Consider the following 16,999-nt stretch of genomic DNA (forward strand, 5'->3'; position numbering starts at 1 on the left):
GAAACATCTTGTTGGTCCCACATTTAGTTTCTGTCATTAAAAAAAATGTTAAAGATTTATTTATTATTATGTATACAGTGCTCTGCCTCCATGTGCACCTGCAGGCCAGAAGAGATCATCAGATCTCACTATAGATGGTTGTGAGCCACCATGTGGTTGCTGGGAACTCAGGACCTCTTAGAAGAACAGACAGTGCTCTTAACCACTGAGCCATCCCTATTTTATTTACTTTGTTAAGTGCTGGAAAATGAGCCCGGGCCTTTGTTCATGTCAGGCCAGCATACTTTGCAGCCTTTTGGTTATATCTTGGCTGCTCTTTCTTGCTTTGGTTTTGTTTCTTGAGTCTGAGGTTTGGTGTCTGACTCTTGCTTCTCCTTCCCAAGCGGTGGGGAGTCCAGGCGTATGCAATGCTGAGGATTAAAATGAGGGCATGTGCCATTGTGCCTGAGGTTTTTATTTGTTTGTTTGTTTAAGACAGGGCTTCTTTTGCAGTCCTGGCTGCCTTGGTCTCGCTTTGTAGACCAGATCTGCCTGCCTCTGCCTCCCGAATGCTGGGATTAAAGGTGTGCACCTCCACACCTGACCTCTTGTGCCTAAGTTTCATGTGGTGCTGGGTATTGAACTCAGATCCTCATGTTTGTATGGTAAGCACTTTACCCATTGAGTATCTCCTCAGCTTTCATATAAGGTTTAAGATTTATTTATTTCTATTTTATGTGTATGAGTGGGCTTAATGCCCTCAGAGGCTAGCAGAATATGTCTGGTCCTCTGGAACTGGAGTTACAGGCAGTTATGAGTACCATGTGTGTGCTAGTAACTGTACTTGGCTTCTGTGAAAGATCAGCTAATGCTCTTAACTGCTGAGCCATCTCTCCAACCTCCAAGTGTGTTTATTTAACATAGAAGATTGTGTTAATTGTAGTCATTGGTAACTCCCATGTTTTCAAATAGTAGCAAACTAGAGATAGTGAAGCAGGACTTGCCTTGTCTGTGTGTTCATGATAGTCAAGCTTTCCCTTTTGTCTGAGTGTATATGCTCCTGTTCTGTAGAGTCAGGCACTTTACTTCCCTCCCTTCCTCTTTGGGTAGGTTCAGACTAGATGTTTAAGTTAGTGTTTCTTTTTTCTTTCTTTTTTTTTTTTTAAGAGCAAATGGAGCCGGGCGTGGTGGCGCACGCCTTTAATCCCAGCACTCGGGAGGCAGAGGCAGGTGGATCACTGAGTTCGAGGCCAGCCTGGTCTACAGAGCAAGTCCAGGACAGCCAAGGCTACACAGAGAAACCCTGTCTCGGAAACCCCCCCCCCAAAAAGAGCAAATGGTATAATAATGATAAATTATGGCTTTTGTTTGTTTGTTTCATTTTTGGAAACAGCGTTTCTCTGTGTATCCCTGGCTGTCCTGGAACTCACTGTGTAGGCCAGGCTGTCCTCGAACTCAGAGATAATCTCTGAAATTGGGACACAAATTTAGAATTTCTGACATATTACATGATCTAAATGGAGTAACAATTTCACTGCAGTGTCTAGAATTAGAATGTTTGAGCTGGGCATAGTGGCACATGCCTTTAATCCCAGCACTTGAGCGGTAGAAGCAGGTGGATCTCTGTGAGTTCAAGACCAGCCTGGTCTACAAAGAGAGTTCCAGGACAGCCAGGGTTATTACACAGAGAAACCCTGTTTCAAAAAACAAATAAACAGACAAAAAGGCTGGGCATGGTGGCTCACGCCTTAAATCCAAGGCCAGCCTGGTCTACAAAGTGAGTCAAGGACAGCCAAGGCTACATAGAGAAACCCTGTCTCGAAAAACCAAAAAAAAAACCAAAAAAAAAAAAAAAAAAAAAGGAATGTTTGGCCTCTCAGTATGTGTTGATTATCTGGTGTGGTGTTTTTTACCTTTGGAAGTTTAGTTAGGAGGATCAGAAGTTGAAGGCCAGCCTGGGGTAAAAAAAAAATCAACGTTCCTGTGCCAGAAACAAAACAAAAAACCATTATTGCTTCTCTATTGCCCTGTTTGTTTTATTTTTAGTTGCATGTACACATGTGTGACTGTGTGGGTATGTTCCCTTGGAGACCACAGGTGTCACTTTAGTTACAGACAATTGTGAGTCACCTGATAGGTGGTTTTTTGTTTTGTTTTTTTGAGACAGGATCTCTCTGTGTAGCCTTGGCTGTCCTGGACTCGCTTTGTAGACCAGGCTGGCCTCGAACTCACAGCGATCCTCCTGCCTCTGCCTCCCGAGTGCTGGGATTAAAGGCCACTACGCCTGGCTTGATTTTTTTTTTATTATTTTTTTATTTTTATTTTTTTAAAGAGGGTCTTACGTAGCTGGCCTTGAATTCCTAATTCTCTTGCCTCTGTTTATCAGTGCTGGGCTTATTGGTGTGTACTGTGTTATTCATTGTATTCCTTCTTTTTCTTTCCTCCTCCTTTTTTGGTTAAAAATTATATGTTAGAAGTGCTAATATAGGTAAATGATATGTGTCCAGATATTCGGTGCATACCAAAGCCAAACATTCTAATTCTAGCCGCTGCAGTGAAATTGTTTTTCCATGCAGGTCAGACAATATGGCAGAAATCCTAGGTTTGTTTACTAGTTTCACAGATTAACAGGGTTACCATGGTGATGGAGTCCCTAAGGTTTTCTTTTATAAAATAGGTACATCTTTCCACTAGGGGCCTTCTTTAAGTTGAATGAAATACATTTTTATATGTACGTGTGTGTTAATGTGTATTGTTTAGGTAGTGGTGCCATGGTGCACCTGTGGCTGCTGCAGGGCCACCTAGAAGAATCGGGGTTCTCCTCTTACTGTGTGGGTTCCAGGGCTTGGTCTCAAGCAGTTATTCCTGCTGGGCGCTATCTTGCTGGACCCTCTTATTCTTTAATGAATATTTTCCTAAGTCTCACTTAATATATTCACCTATGAATATTATTGTTATTTTTTAAAACTATATGTGATGAACTTTTTGCCTGCATGTATATTTGTGCACCATGTGCCTGCAGAGGCCAGAAGAGGGCATCAGATCCTAATATTGATGGTTGTGAGCCACCATGTGGTTGCTGGGAATTGTACTCAGGACCTCTGGAAGAATAGTCAGTGCTCTTAACCACTGAGCCACATCTCCAGCCCTGTTTTAGTTTTCCTATCTGTACAATAGGAAATTTATTTATTTATTTATTTGGTTTTTTGAGTCATGGCTTCTCTGTGTAGCCTTGGTTGTCCTATACTCTCTTTGTAGACCAGGCTAGCCTCGAACTCGCAGTGATCTGCCTGCCTCTGCCTCCCAAGATTAAAGGTGTGTGCCACCATGCCCGGTCTGTGTTAGCTTTTTTTGAGACATGGTTTCACTGTTTAACCCTGGCTGTTCTGGAACTCACTCTGTAGAGCAGGCTGGCCTTTGTCTCCCTAGTGCTGAGACTGCAGGTGCTCACTCCTGACGCATAGCTGTTAGCTGTTTTGAGTAGTAACATGGGAGGTAACCAGCTTCATAATAAAGTATCAATGCCACATCATGGTGTTTGCTTTTCTAAGTCAGACAGTGGGCAGGATGGTTTTCTTTCACTGTTGCTTTGGATGCAAGTTCCTAGAGAAGTTTGATGATGTTCATCTTGGTTTATTTGCAGAAGAGCAAGACAGTGAAGAAAGCGATAAAAGGAAAAAAACTAAAAAGGGTACCAAGAGGAAACGGGATGGAAAGGTTCAAGGGCAAGGAACGATGGCATATGACCCGAAACTGGATGATGTGCTGGATCGTACCTTAGAGGATGGTGCCAAGCAGCACAACCTGACAGCAGTCAATGTCCGGAACATCCTGCATGTGAGTAGCAGTGGGCAGCCACGTAATCTGCAACTTCTTTTTTTTTTTTTTTTAGTTTTTTGAGACATGGTTTTTCTGTGTAGCCTTGACTGTCCTGGACTCACTTTGTAGTCCAGGCTAGCCTCGAACTCACAGCGATCCACCTGCCTCTGCCTCCTGAGTGCTAATCTGCAACTTCTTACAGACCAAATAAGTAGACACATATGTCCCTTGACTCCTGCTATACAAATGATCAATTTTGCTGTTTGTGTATGACAGACTGTTTACCTCCCACGACAGCTCTCTCTTTGTGAAGTCTGAGCAGCTGTTGAGAATATGAACTACCTGACCTCCGTCCACCGATTTGATCAATAATGTTCTATGTCAGAGAAACATCATAGTAATGGAACATATGTAAAGAATACCTCTGAGAGCTAGCAGAGGATTTGCTTAGCATGCACAACAGTAGCTGGGTTCCAGCCCCAGCAAGATTTAGAAAAAAAAGAAAACAAGAAAGCCTTTGATGCATAATTCTCTTCTATCTCTTACGTGGATTTTCTTTTCTTCCCCGCCCCCCCAGACAGGGTTTCTCTGTGTAGCCTTGGCTGTCCTGAACTTGCTTTGTAGACCAGGCTGGTCTCACATCAGTCCCTCATGAGTGCTGGGATTAAAGGTGTGTATCACCACACCCGGCTGGATTTTCATATTCCTGGTCCCAGTAATGTAATGAACGGGGCCATTTGCTGCTTCACTGTTTCAAGGCTTGCATCTGTTATCTTTAGTTACCTTGTATGACCCCAGTTTGACACTGTTTGGGAATCTAGCTACTGTTTATCCTCCACAAAAGTCTAGTCACAGAGTTGCATAGAGATGAATAGCCCAGATGAAAAATCTTTTGCCTAAAGTGGCATTTCCCTCCTTTCCTCCAGGAAGTCATCACGAATGAACATGTTGTAGCCATGATGAAAGCGGCCATCAGTGAGACAGAAGACATGCCACTGTTTGTGAGTAGCTTCTTGTCCCTTTCCATTCCATGGAAACTTTTTTCTTTTCTTTTCTTTTTTTTCCTTTCTTTCTTTCTTTCTTTCTTTCTTTCTTTCTTTCTTTCTTTCTTTCTTTCTTTCTTTCTTGTTTTATTTATTTTTTTGGTTTTTCGAGACAGGGTAGCCTTGTGTAGCCTTCCTTGGCTGTCCTAGACTCACTTTGTAGACCAGGCTGGCCTCAAACTCACAGAGATCTGCCTGCCTCTGCCTCCCGGTTCTGGGATTAAAGGCCTGGTCACCACTTTCATGGAAACTTTCTAAGTGTCTGAGGTCATGTAGGAATTTGTAAACAACTTGGCACATTTCAGACTGAAGGATCACATTGTAATGCTTATTGGCTTCTTTGTCCCTGTACCTCCCTTCTTAGGAGCCTAAGATGACCCGCTCGAAGCTGAAGGAGGTAGTGGAGAAGGGAGTGGTATGTGTTCTGAGCTTCTCTTTATCTTGGGAAATAGAATCTTGTTCTAGGTTATTCATAGAGAAATATGTGAGCAATTTTGGTCTGGGTTTGTCTTTTGAAAGAATTATGTGTGGGCTGAGGCTTTTAGCTCCGGGTGAGAGTGCTTGCCTAATATACTTGGGATTACAAATGTGAGCCGCCCTGTTTTTCCTGAGGTGCCCTGGCATGAGTCAGGGGCAGCTAGGCCACACCCTTGCTTGGTGCTCCTTTCTTTGTTGTTTGGGTGAGGCAGGGTCACATGTTGACCCAGGCTGACCTGGAACTCACTTGTCCCCCAGACCCTTCTGAGCTTTTGGCATTCGTCCTCTCTCAGCCCTGCAAGTGCTGGGGTTGTGAGCTCACAGACACAGCTTTGAGACTACTGTGGGCAGCGACAGTTACACCTGTGCCCACTGTCGCTTCTTACTGAGTAGATGGTTCTCTCCGATTGTCAGCAAGAGGAAAGGCAGCTTCGTGTTATTACTTCTGTTCTTTTTGATAGGTAATTCCAACTTGGAATATTTCACCAATTAAGAAAGCCAATGAAATTAAGGTAAATTTAGAAGAAATCATTGTTACTCTTTTCCCAAAATACTTCATCAGTTTTAAAACCTAGCTACTTCCTCTGTATTCACTACTTTGTAGACCTGCTTTCCCCCCTCCCCCCAGTTACAGGTTTGGGTTTCTCCATCCTGTTACCCCTAACCTTGTACTTCATGGGATCATATAAACCCTGCCTGTGTTGTCCACTACGGCTGCATTAGACTGACAGAATTCTTTCCTCCCCCCACATCTTCACTTTATTTTCCAAATGTGTGTGATTTCTGCCCCCTGCTCCCACCATCTGTCCTGATGCTGTGCTGGAACCCAGTGTCTTCTGCATGGTGAGCATGCATTCTGCGTCTGAGCTTTCTAGTCTCCGACCCATTCTGTCTCTTCCTCTTTCTCATTTTTATTTTTACTTATTTATTTGTGTTTTGAGTGGAGGGAGCACCTGCATGGCATGAGGAGATTGGAAGACATTTGGGGGAATTGGCTCTCTTCCTCTGCCATACTGGTCTTGAGGGTTGAACTCAGGTCACTGAGCTCGTGCCTTTAGCTGTTGAGCCATCTTTCTGCACCCCCTGCCCTATTTTTGTGTTTCCATTAAAGCAGCCTCCACAGTTTGTGGACATTCAGCTTGAAGAAGATGACTCCTCAGATGAAGAGTACCAGCCTGATGAAGAAGAGGAAGATGAGACAGCTGAGGAGGTTAGTGGGTGCTCATGCTAATTAAGAGTGGACTTGAGAGCCAGGCATGGTGGCACACGCCTTTAATCCCAGCACTTGGGAGGCAGAGGCAGGCGGATCCCTGAATTTGAGGCCAGCCTGGTCTACAAAATAAGTCCAGGACGGACTACAAGAGAAACCCTGTCTTGAAAAACAAACAAACAAACAAACAAACAAAAAAAGAAAGAAAGAAAGAAAGAAAAAGAGTGATATTGGGGTCTCATAAGGAAGGGTTTATTTGGTGACTTTGTATTGTCACCTGTTCTATAAAGATGATTGAGACATGGTTCTCTTTTTTAGTAATTGCTTTGCTCTGATGTGTTTCTCTGCTCTTCAATTCCCTCAAATATTTAATCTTACATTATGAAATGTAATGCGTGTAACACAAAGGTGTAGTATAAGCTCAGCACTTGGGAGGTGGAGGTAGAGGAGGGTCAGGGCTTCCAGTTTATCCTCAGCCACACAGTATGTTCTAGACCCTGTTTCAGTACCCAGCTGACAGTTGTACCCCCATCCTGAAACCCTAATGGGTACTTACTGTTTTTCTTTATAGTTACATCACTTCCATACCTATCCTCCAATATATACCTATATGTCACCTAAGATATACCTATATATAATATGGTTTAAGTTTTCCTGTTTATGAACTTTATTATTTAAATTTTTTTTTTTTTTTTTTTTTTTGGTTTTTCGAGACAAGGTCTCTCTGTTTAGCCTTGGCTGTCCTGGACTCGCTTTGTAGACCAGGCTGGCCTCGAACTCACAGCGATCCGCCTGCCTCTGCCTCCCGAGTGCTGGGTAATTTTAATTTTTTATTTTATTTTATTTTAATTTTTTTGAGTAAGGGTCTCACTATATAGCCCTGGCTGGCCTAGACTTCCCTAGGTAGATCAAGCTATCCTCAAAGTCATAGAGATCCTTCTGCCTCTGCCGCCTGAATGCTGTGGTTAAAGATATTTGTCACAATTGGCTCTTAAGACTTTCCAAAAATGCTTTTTCTTCTTCATCCCTTCTTCCTCCTCTTCCTCTTCTTTTTCCTCCTCCTCTTCCTTCGTCTTTGTTAATACCTCACCCTTTAACAGTTTATCATTAAATTAGGGTAGAGATATCTTTAGACTATTAAGTCATTGAAAATTTATTTTCCCTCTGTGATATATGTAATATTTGTGTATATTACACATATTCTTTCTGTGACATAATCTTACATATTATATGTGTGCATGTGTATATGTGTGTGTGTATGTATCTCTGTGTGGGGTTGGTTGTGTGTGCGCGCCATTCTTTGCTTGTAGAGATAAGGGTACATTCTGGTAAGAGTTAATTTTTGCCTTCCACCATGTGGATCTCGGAAGTCGAACTCTGGTCCTTAGGCTTGGTTGTATGCACCTCGTCATCTGCTGTGCCTGCCTGCCAACCCACATTCCAAATGACTGGTGTTTTGTGCTTTATTCTGTTGTGACATTTTGTGCTCTGGACGGAGGTTGGGGCACACACGTGAGAGTGACTGGGTTTGTTTTAGAGCTTGTTGGAAAGTGATGTGGAAAGCACTGCTTCGTCTCCACGTGGAGTGAAGAGATCCAGACTGCGGCCATCTTCTGAAGTGGCGGAGACAGAGGAAGAGAGCGCCATGCTGTCAGAGGTAAAGCAGCGCTACACAAGAGAGAATAGATGTAATATATGTGGAGGCCTCTTTATAAGTAGCAGATCTATCAGTGGAATTATGGGTTGTCTCCTTTTCAAAGTCCCTCCACTGAGTGAACAGCTAAGAGACAACAGACCTAGTCATGGTCAACAAGGTCTTCTGTGTTCCTTCTTTAAAGCCAAGTAGTTTCTGTTTGCTTCACTGGAATAGGGTGAGACCTAGTTGGGTCTGTGTGTTGAAGTTGCCGTTCATCTGTTTTCATTTAGAAAAGAGGAGAAGGGCCACACTGCTTGTATTTAGAAGACCTGCCTTTCCTTCCTTCCTAACACTGTCCTTTTTTAATCAGGTAGAGAAGGTGGCTGCGCCTGCTCTTAGGCACATCAGTGCTGAAGTAGTGCCCATGGGGCCCCCACCTCCTCCAAAACCAAAGCAGACCAGAGACAGTGCTTTCATGGAGAAGTTAAATGCGGTGGACGAGGAGCTGGCATCTAGTCCTGTCTGCATGGACTCTTTCCAGGTAAGCATCTCAACTCTGCGGTGCTGAGAAAATAACTTATAGTATTTACTTTCTAATGGGTGATTGCTCTGTCTGCTTGTACAAGAAGGCACCAGGTCTCAGTGTAGATGGCTGTGAGCCACCATGTGGTTGCCGGGAATTGAACTCAGGACCTCTGGAAGAGCAGACAGCTCTGTAAACCACTGAGCCATCTCTACAGCCCCTCCAGAGGTTAATTTTTTATTTAGGTGTCATGCTGTTGTTTGTTTTTGCTTTGTCCTGCTTTTTCAAGTAAAAATGGCAGTATTTTTGTTTTATTATTATTATTTTGATTTTTTTGAGACAGTGTCTCTCTGTGTGTCCCTGGCTGTGCTACATCTTGCTCTGTGGACCAGGCTGATCTCAAACTCAGAAATCACTTGCCTCTGCCTCCTGAGTGCTGGGATTAAAGGCACCCAGCCTGGCTATTGTTTGTTTGTTTGTTTGTTTGTTTGTTTAGAGAAAGGGTCTTAGTATGGAGTCATTTAAGGATTGGAACTTAAGTCTTCAATGTAGATGTGTATACAATATGTAGGCGAGGTTGGCCTTAAACATAAGATGGCCCATCTGCCTCAGCTTTCTAGAGTGCTGGGATTAGCGGTACACACCACCATACCTGACTGAGAATGGTAGTTAAGGAATAAACTGTGGGACAGTATTTAAAAGTGGGAAGACAATGCCTCCAGAGATGGCTCAGAGTCTAAGAGCACTGGCTGCTCTTCCAAAGGTCCTGAGTTCAATTCCCAGCATCTACATGGTGGCTCGCAACCATCTGTAATGAGATCTGGTGCCCTCTTCTGGCATCAGGAGTACTTGTAGGCAAAAAACACTGTATACATAATAAATAAATAAATCTTAAAATTGGGAAGATAAACTGGGCATAGTAGCACATGCCTTTAATCCTAGCACTAAAACTAAAACAACAAAAAAGGTAATATGACAATAAACCTAGAATATTTGAAAATATTTGCAAAATACATTGTGGATAACAGACTTAAAACTATAATCAGTTAAAAATAAAATTCTGTGCCTGGACAGATGGCTCAGTAGTTCAGAGCACTCGTTGCTCTTCCTTAGGTCCTGGGTTCAGTTCTTGGCACCCACATAGCAGCTCTCAACTGTCTGATGCCCTCTTCTGGTGTACAAATGTAAATGCGGACAAAGTACCCATATACATAAATAAACCTTGAATCCCACTCACAAGGCAGAAGCAGGTCTGATGCAAGCCTGATCTACAAAATAAGTTCCAGGACAGCCAGGCCTACACAGAGAAACCTTGCTTCAGACACTGAGGTGGGGGGTGTGGAGCGGGGAGAAGAACACTGCTTGCTCTTCCAGAGGACTCAGGGTTAGTGCCCAGCAGCCATATGGCAGCTCCCAACTGCTTACAACTCCAGTGCAGGCTTCCCATACCCTCTTTTGTCCTTTGTGGGCAATGCATGTCACACAGGCAAGAATAGCTATACACAGAAAGTAAAAATAGATAAATTGTGGGCTAACAAAATGGTTCAGCAAGAAAAAGTACTTGGTGACTAAGCCTGATGATCTGAGTTCATTTCCTGGAACCTTCACACTGGAAGGAGACTCCTGTAACTTGTTCTTTGACTGCCACATGCATGTGCGTGTGCACGCTCTCTCTCTGCCCCTCACATACGTGCGCGCGCACACACACACACACACATACATACACACACACACACACACACACATACATACATACACACACACACACACACACACACACACACACACACACACAGAGTAATAAATGCCTTAAAAACAATCCTCACTGAGAATGGTGGTACATGCCTTTAATACCAGCGCTGGAAAGGCAAACACGGGCAGATCTGTGAGATTGAGGGCAGCCTAGCTTGCATAGTGAATTCCAGGGCAGCTAAGGCTATGGCTTAAAACCCTGTCTCAAAACTTCAAACCCCCCCCCAAAACCCCCAAAACCTCAATACTGTACTAGCAATGCCAGTCATCCACTTAGGGAGGTAGGGACTTTGTGGGAGTCAAGCTGAAGACCAGGCAGAGCTCATGAGACTATAAGTCAAAAATCAAGTGAAGGATATAGAAAATGGTGTCACCCTTCACAACCTGCCGTCCTAGCGGAATGTACTAGAGAAAGCCAAAAAGGAAATACAGAAAAGTAATGACCTTCCCTCTTTCTCCCTCTTTCTCCCTCCCTCTCTTTCTTTTTGAGACAGGATAGAGGCAGTGAATCTCTTTGGGTGCAAGATAGTGAGTTCAAGACCAGCCAGGGCAACATAGTGAAACCTTGTCTAAAAAAATAATAACAATTTAAGAAGATCGTATTTAATTCACTTGAGAGATGCAGGCATGATTTGTCATTTACAAATCAGTAAATGTAATGTCATCGTTGAATCTTTTTGTTTGTTTTTGCAAGACAGAGTTTCTCTGTGTAGCCATGGCTGTCCTGAACTTGCACAATTTAATTTAATATTCTAACCTAGTCTAGCTACCACCCACTCTGCTTAGATCTATTCTACCTACTAGTTGGCTGTCAGCAACTTTATTTAACCAATCAGAGGATATTAGGAAGCAGAGTTTATGCAGCATATTTTCTTGTATGTGAGAATGTACTTGTCTGGATTGCAACCAGATCTTGTGGGCCAGCATGTAGTATTTGAACACGCAGCAGCACCAGCATTTCCCTTCCCCCTTTTTGTCTAGATAAAAAAGCTCTTTCTCTTACAATAATAAACTACAGCAGTAAGAATAACTATGAAACAGTTATGAAAGCTGTCATGTAATAATTACATTTACCATGTCCAGTCCATTTGTATTTGTTAATTTAGGAGAAAGTACTGTACTATCTGTCCTTTATTGGTAAGTTTACCCAACTCATTTTCTATCACAGTTTGTATTTAATAACCTAAAAATTCTACTTAGTCCTAAAAAAATCTTTTTAAAGCATCTTTTTATCCTAAACAACTTGTGCTTAATTGTGAGGCTAGAACTATCTAGTCTTCAACCCATCAGAGACTAGAGAATGAATAAATACTACCTGAGTTTACAAAGCAAATAGCTTCTAAAATATAGAAATGGCAGACAGCCGGCTGCCTGGACAATCATCAGTTTTTCTCTGCAACGTTGGCGCCTCATCTTCTGTCTTCTGGCCTAGTATATGATAAGACCTTTTTGTGAAGCAGGAGCTATGAAGGATTGTCTACCTTGTTTTGTCAAAAGTTCAGCAGTCGATTTTTTCTGTGCATCCAGTTTGTCCATTTTGGATAGCATACTGTCAACAGTTGAAACAAGGGCACTTTTGCCCTGGGGATGCCTTGCCACTTTCAAGCAGATGCCATAAGGAGGTTCTTTGTTGCTCAATAACATCTTTGAGGTGGGCTGGAGATGCTGCCAGGAGCTGACATGCCTCCTTGTCAAAAGAATCCTTAAAATAATAAAAGATATTTAAAAATGCAATATTCTGTAGGTCTCTGAGGTTTTTGAAGACCAACTATTTATCTATAGTACATCTGAATAATATCTAACATGATCATCAGTTTAATTGTCTGTTAGTTTGCATTACTTATTGTAATAGCAGCTTTTAAATGGACTAGAACTTAAGCCAGGAGTAGTGGTGCACGCCTGTAATCCCAGCACTCTGGGAGGGAGAGGCAGGCGGATCTCTGTGAGTTCGAGGCCAGCCTCGTCTACATGTGTGCTGGTGCCCTGAGAGGCCATTGGTTTCTCTGGATCTGGAGTTTCAGGCAGTTGTGAACCACTCATGGCTATGAACCAAGCTTGGGCCTTGGAACCACAGAACCATCTCTCTATGTGTCCTTTTCTTTTTGTACTAGAGATGGAGCTCAGGTCCTCATGTGTGCACAGCAAGCACATTCAACATTAACAGACAAAGAGCAAAAGCTTTTGTGTATACCAGTGACTAGCATGCTGAGCAAGATATCAGAAAGAATCAGTCCTATTCGTAATTGCCGGGTGGTGTGGGCTTGGGTGAACCTTATTGCTGGACTGACTGTCTGGACCTGCCAGGTCCAGAATAATGACACAGATATAATAATATTTATTGTAGTGTAGGCCTTAGCTGGCTACCTCCCAACCAGCTCCTCTACCTTAAGTAACCTGACTATTCTAGTCCACAGCTGCCATGTGGCTGTTACCTCTCAGCTCAGTCCATCTTCATGTCATGCTTGCCAAACATCCCCTATGTTGAGTCTTCCCGCAGGTCCAATCTCCGTCCAGAAGTCCTGCCTTTCCTCCCTTTCTCAGCTATTGGCAGTCATCTCTTATTAAACCAATCAGAAGATGAGGGAGGTGTGTTTACAGAATCCTGAGGCCTGTGATGGGCCACTGAATAACAATATCAAAATCTGGCAGTACTCAGCTCTCTGCTGGTACAGAGAGCAACATTTGAACAATACAAAGGCAACCTTTATACAGTGCACAAAAAGATTATCTCAGCAAAACCTAACCAAGGAAGTGAAAGACCTGTATATGAGTATGTGGTATAATTTGCATCTTGCAAAAGGTTAAATTGTATGGCGGCTAGAAGCTTCCAGGCTTAGGCCTAGGGATAGTTAGATAGAAGTGCTCTGGGCTTGCCCCAGGCCATCTATTAGTACAGCTTGGGTACAGCACTCATCTCATTGCCCTGGCTGGAAACATTTACCAAAAAAAAAAAAAAAAATCTTAAAAAAAGGTAGCATACTTACTTGGGGAAGGGGAGATGCCATGATTGTGAGGTAGTTTTCCCAGAGAGAAGCACATCTGTTCCACTCCAGGTGTGCTGACCCCTGGGATTTCCCCAGACCCAGGACACTGCAAAATTTGTTGTAGTGAAGGATTGCTTTCACTATCTCCCCTGTAGAAAAACTTATTAGGATAAAAGAAAAAAAAATTTCAGACAACTAAAACCTACAAGAAATGAAAAGGAGATTCAGAAGAAAGTAAGTCCACGTTGCTGTGCTTTTTGTTTGCTTGTTTTGTTCTTGTTTGTAGAGCCAGGGTCTCTGTGTAGCCTTGGCTGTCCTGGAACTCACTCTGTAGATCAGGCTGGCCTCGAACTCACAGAGATCCACCTGCCTACGCCTCCCCAGTGCTGGGATTAAAGGCGTGCGCTCCCCATTTCCTACTGGGAAGACAGTAAAACCTACAGTGTTTTGAGCAGAGATCTAGTAGTTTAAGTAGGATGTGTTGCAGAGGGTGCAGTTTGGAGAATTTGGAAGCATTATTTTCACACCCTGCATCCTTTTTCTTTCTACTCTGCCCAGCCCATGGAGGACAGTCTCATTGCATTCCGAACACGTTCTAAGATGCCCCTGAAGGATGTTCCTCTGGGCCAGCTAGAGGCTGAGCTTCAGGCTCCAGACATCACTCCAGACATGTACGACCCAAATACGGCTGATGATGAGGACTGGAAGGTGTGGCTGGGGGGCCTCATCAGTGATGACGTGGAGAACGAAGGTGAGTGATTTTGTTTGCAGTTATCCACTTTGCTCTATCTTCTGTGGGGAGTATTGCTAAAAATTGGAAATTATAATAATGTGTATATGGCTCAGACTTGTTGTTTCAGCTATTTGGGAAATTGAGACAAGAAGATGTTTAGGTTAGCATGGGGAACAGTGTCACTTGTCTCAAACAAAAGGTCGATATTGTAGACAGATGCAGGCAGAATACTGTATAAATGATAAATAAATCTTAAATAACAAAAAAGAAAAACAAACAAACAAAAATAAAAAACAAAAAACAAAAAGAGTAATCATGCCAGAAAAGGAACATTCCTAATTTTCCTTTGTCTGTGCACCAGAAACAATATAGAGGATTTCTGTTATCTCAATAGGTAGATTCAGTAAGTTAAGGGGGTCTGCCACCAAGCTGATGACCTGAGTGTAACCCAGGATCCATATAGGGGGAGGGGAAGGGGAGAACAGAATCCCTTAAATTGTGTCCCCCCTCTCCCATGAACTAGTTAAAAATTTCATACAACAAATAAGTGAAGCTTTCTGTGAGCAAGTAAACAGTCTGTAGTGGTGATAAGCATCTGGGTCCCTTGAGTCCATTTTCTCCTGGAGCTGTCTACTTAGAAGTGGTGCAGAGCCTACAGGCTTTGAGGGTTCAGTTCCCGTGTTTGCTGCTGCTTCAGGTGCCAGGCACAAGCTTTCATCTTCTGGTAGGTGCCAGAAGGGTGTGGATCCCCGTAATTAGAGTTATGGGTGTTGTGAGGGTCTCTGTGGGTGCTGGAAAGCAAACCTGGTTCCTCTGAAAGAGTAACAAGTGCGCTTAACCACTGAGCCTGGAGTCTTAGGAATTAATTATATTGCTGGTGTACTACACATGCTATTAATTCTAAGGCTTGCAAGGCAGAGGCAGGTGGAACTCAAGTTCTAATTCAAGACCAGCCTGCTTTACATAGTGAGTTTTGGACTAGCCAGGGCTACACAGTGGGACTCTGTTTAAAAAAAAAAAAATTATATGTGTGTGTGTGTATGTATGTATGTATGTATGTATGTATGTATGTATGTAAGTAAGTAAGTAAGTAAGTAAGTAAGTAATGGCTTTGAACTCATTGAGAAAGCTTCTCAAAAACAAACAAAGAAAAAGATTACTGATCAATTTGCAGGAGTTGGTTTTCTCCTACCATCTTGGCCCAAAGGATTGCACTCAGGCTGACTAGGTTGGCAGCAAGCACCCTTACCTGTTGAGCTATGTAGTTGGCCTCTGTTAAACATATTATTATCAATTATATTTGTATCTGTGTGACTTAATTCCCTGGGGTCTGCAGTCAGATACCCTGGAGCTGGATCCTCAGGTCTTCTGCAACAGCAGCAAACACTTAACTAAGCCCCAAGTGTAGCCTTGGCTGGCCTGGAACTTGCTCTCTAGACCAAGCTGACTTCAAACTCCTAGATATTTGCCTCCCAAGTGCTGGGTTAAAGGTGGGTGCCACAAAAGCGGGTTTTTGTTTTTAATTATTGTTGGACTGGAGAGATGGCTTAGAGGTTAAGAGCACTGGCTGCTCTTTCAGAGGTCCTGAGTTCAATTCCTAGCACCCACATGGTGGCTCATAACCATCTATTATCAGAGCCTATGTCCTCTTCTGGCGTGCAGGCACACATGTAGGCAGAATACTGTATATATAATAAATAAATAAGCCTTTTTAAAAAATGATTTTCATTGTTATTTTGAAGCAGGGTCTCATGTAGGCCAGACTGAAAATCACCACATCTGGTTTTAAGCAGTGCTGAGAATTGAGTTCTAGGTTTCTTTCTTTCTTTGTTTTTTTTCGAGACAGGGTCTCTCTGTGTATCCTTGGCTGTCCTGAACTCACTTTTTAGATCAGGCTAGCCTTGAACTTACAGCGATCCGCCTGCCTTTCTCTCCCGGGTGGTGGTATTAAAGGTGTAAGCCACCACGCCCAGCTCTGTGCTTATTGTTTTGGTTTGTTACTTGGGTTTTCTTTCTTTCTTTTTGGTTTTTCTTTGTTTTGTTTTGTTTTTTTTCCCTAGACAGAGTTTCTCTGTGTAGCTTTGGCTGTGTACCTTTGTAGACCATGCTGGCCTCGAACTCACAGTGAGTGATCTGCCTACCTCTGCCTCCTGTGGTAGGATTAAAGACATGCGCCACCACCCCCAGCCTGAGTTCTGGCTTTCATGCAATCAACTCAGATAAGCATTGTCAGCTGAGTGCTACTGTCCCCAATTTTTATTTTTGTTAGTTTATTCCTACCTTCCTTTCTTTTTTGCTTATTTTTATTTTTATTTTTTTCGAATTTTGAGATAGGGTTTCTCTGTGTAACAGAGCCATGATTGGCCTTGGAATCCTCAGAGATCCCCCTGGCCTTTCCTTCTTTCTTTCTTTCTTTCTTTCTTTCTTTCTTTTTTTTTTCATGGTTTTTCGAGACAGAGTTTCTCTGTGTAACAGCTCTATCTGTCCTGGAACTTTCTTTGTAGACCAGGCTGGCCTTGAACTCACAGAGATCCTCCTGCCTCTGCCTTCCAAGTGCTGGGATTACTACAGCTGAGCACCAACACCGCCCGGCTCTGGCCTTTCTCTCTCTCCTCCCATTCTTTTTTTCTCCGTACAGGGTTTCTCTGTGTAATAGCCCTTGCTGTCCTGGAACTCTTTATAGACCAGGCCCATTAATTTCGTTCTAGAGAGTCTCTGTGTATTTAATTTAAGCAAATTGTTATCTCAAATAATGTTTCCACGGGGCTAGTGCTGGTGTTCAATCCCAGCATTCTGGAGGCAAAGGCATGTGGATCTTTGTGAATTCCAGTACAACCTGGTCT

At 43.0% G+C, this 16,999-nt stretch overlaps 1 protein-coding gene across 8 annotated transcripts in view; it reads left to right on the forward strand.

The window, feature by feature from the left end:
• The window catches only part of LOC311590099 (GON-4-like protein), a 65,997-nt gene that overhangs the window by 18,739 nt on the left and 30,259 nt on the right, over positions 1-16,999 (forward strand). For 7 of the 8 annotated variants that reach the window (XM_084768951.1, XM_084768947.1, XM_084768949.1 and 4 more), the window contains 8 exons: positions 3,623-3,816; positions 4,725-4,799; positions 5,206-5,256; positions 5,780-5,830; positions 6,430-6,528; positions 8,066-8,185; positions 8,535-8,705; positions 13,982-14,174. In XM_084768951.1, the coding sequence (XP_084625077.1) occupies positions 3,623-3,816; positions 4,725-4,799; positions 5,206-5,256; positions 5,780-5,830; positions 6,430-6,528; positions 8,066-8,185; positions 8,535-8,705; positions 13,982-14,174 (954 nt within the window). The remainder of the gene's footprint in view (positions 1-3,622; positions 3,817-4,724; positions 4,800-5,205; positions 5,257-5,779; positions 5,831-6,429; positions 6,529-8,065; positions 8,186-8,534; positions 8,706-13,981; positions 14,175-16,999) is intronic. The other variant, XM_084768952.1, reaches the window with a different exon arrangement.

This window comes from Acomys minous (assembly GCF_964271855.1).
Source record: "Acomys minous genome assembly, chromosome: 19".
In the NCBI taxonomy this organism is placed as follows: Eukaryota; Metazoa; Chordata; class Mammalia; order Rodentia; family Muridae; genus Acomys; species Acomys minous.